The sequence below is a fragment of the Sphaeroforma arctica genome (assembly GCF_001186125.1).
Source record: "Sphaeroforma arctica JP610 unplaced genomic scaffold supercont1.11745, whole genome shotgun sequence".
Taxonomy (NCBI): domain Eukaryota; class Ichthyosporea; order Ichthyophonida; genus Sphaeroforma; species Sphaeroforma arctica.
Genome location: NW_014028813.1, coordinates 73 through 702, shown reverse-complemented (window position 1 = coordinate 702; position 630 = coordinate 73). Strand labels below are relative to the sequence as shown.

Below are 630 nucleotides of genomic sequence, written 5' to 3'. Positions count from 1 at the left end.
AATCTAGCCAACTAATAGGTATTCACACATTTGTATATTCAATTAACATATTATATGTGACAAATGTGTATTGATATATTGTACAACGTTAAATAAATATGGAGTCGAGTGGTGACAGGTCGACTGGATCAAGTTGTCAATTTATAACACCCAATCTGTTATCTAATTCGTTGCTTATAATCCAGTATTGGATTGATCACCTCGCTACTAGAAAATCTGCTATTCAGCTAATTTCGAGCACACCCCAATTGGTCTGACATAGGACAATGTGATAGTAGGCAGCAACTGCTACCTGGGGTTCAACTCCACGATTGATCCCAATATCTCGATTGGAGATGGGTGCTGGGTGGGTGTCAGTGCTGAATTGGGCACGCCTCTAACAGTGGAGGATAATGTGTTTGTGGGCGACTTGTCAAAGGTGTGAACCATATAGAGTGGGCAAAGCCTTAGAGTGTGTGCATGCTTCCTTTTAGCATAGCGAGCAGAATGGGACTATGCGACAATGATTTTTTTGTCCATTGCTCATATAATACTATCTCTTTCGGCGTGGAATAATTTCAATTTCGTCCTTTTGTACACAATACTTAATCACATGTTTTTGAACCCTATTTTTTTTGGCAAGGGCGCTTT

At 39.8% G+C, this 630-nt stretch overlaps 1 protein-coding gene across 1 annotated transcript; it reads left to right on the top strand.

Annotated features, from left to right (window-relative positions):
- Nucleotides 1–262: 262 nt before the first annotated feature.
- Nucleotides 263–424, top strand: SARC_17703 (hypothetical protein; the record flags this gene model as incomplete). The annotated part of the gene is made up of 1 exon (XM_014288208.1): nt 263–424. A coding segment is annotated over one exon (162 nt), but the record flags the coding sequence as incomplete, so codon positions are not given.
- Between the last annotated feature and the right edge of the window lie 206 nt (nt 425–630).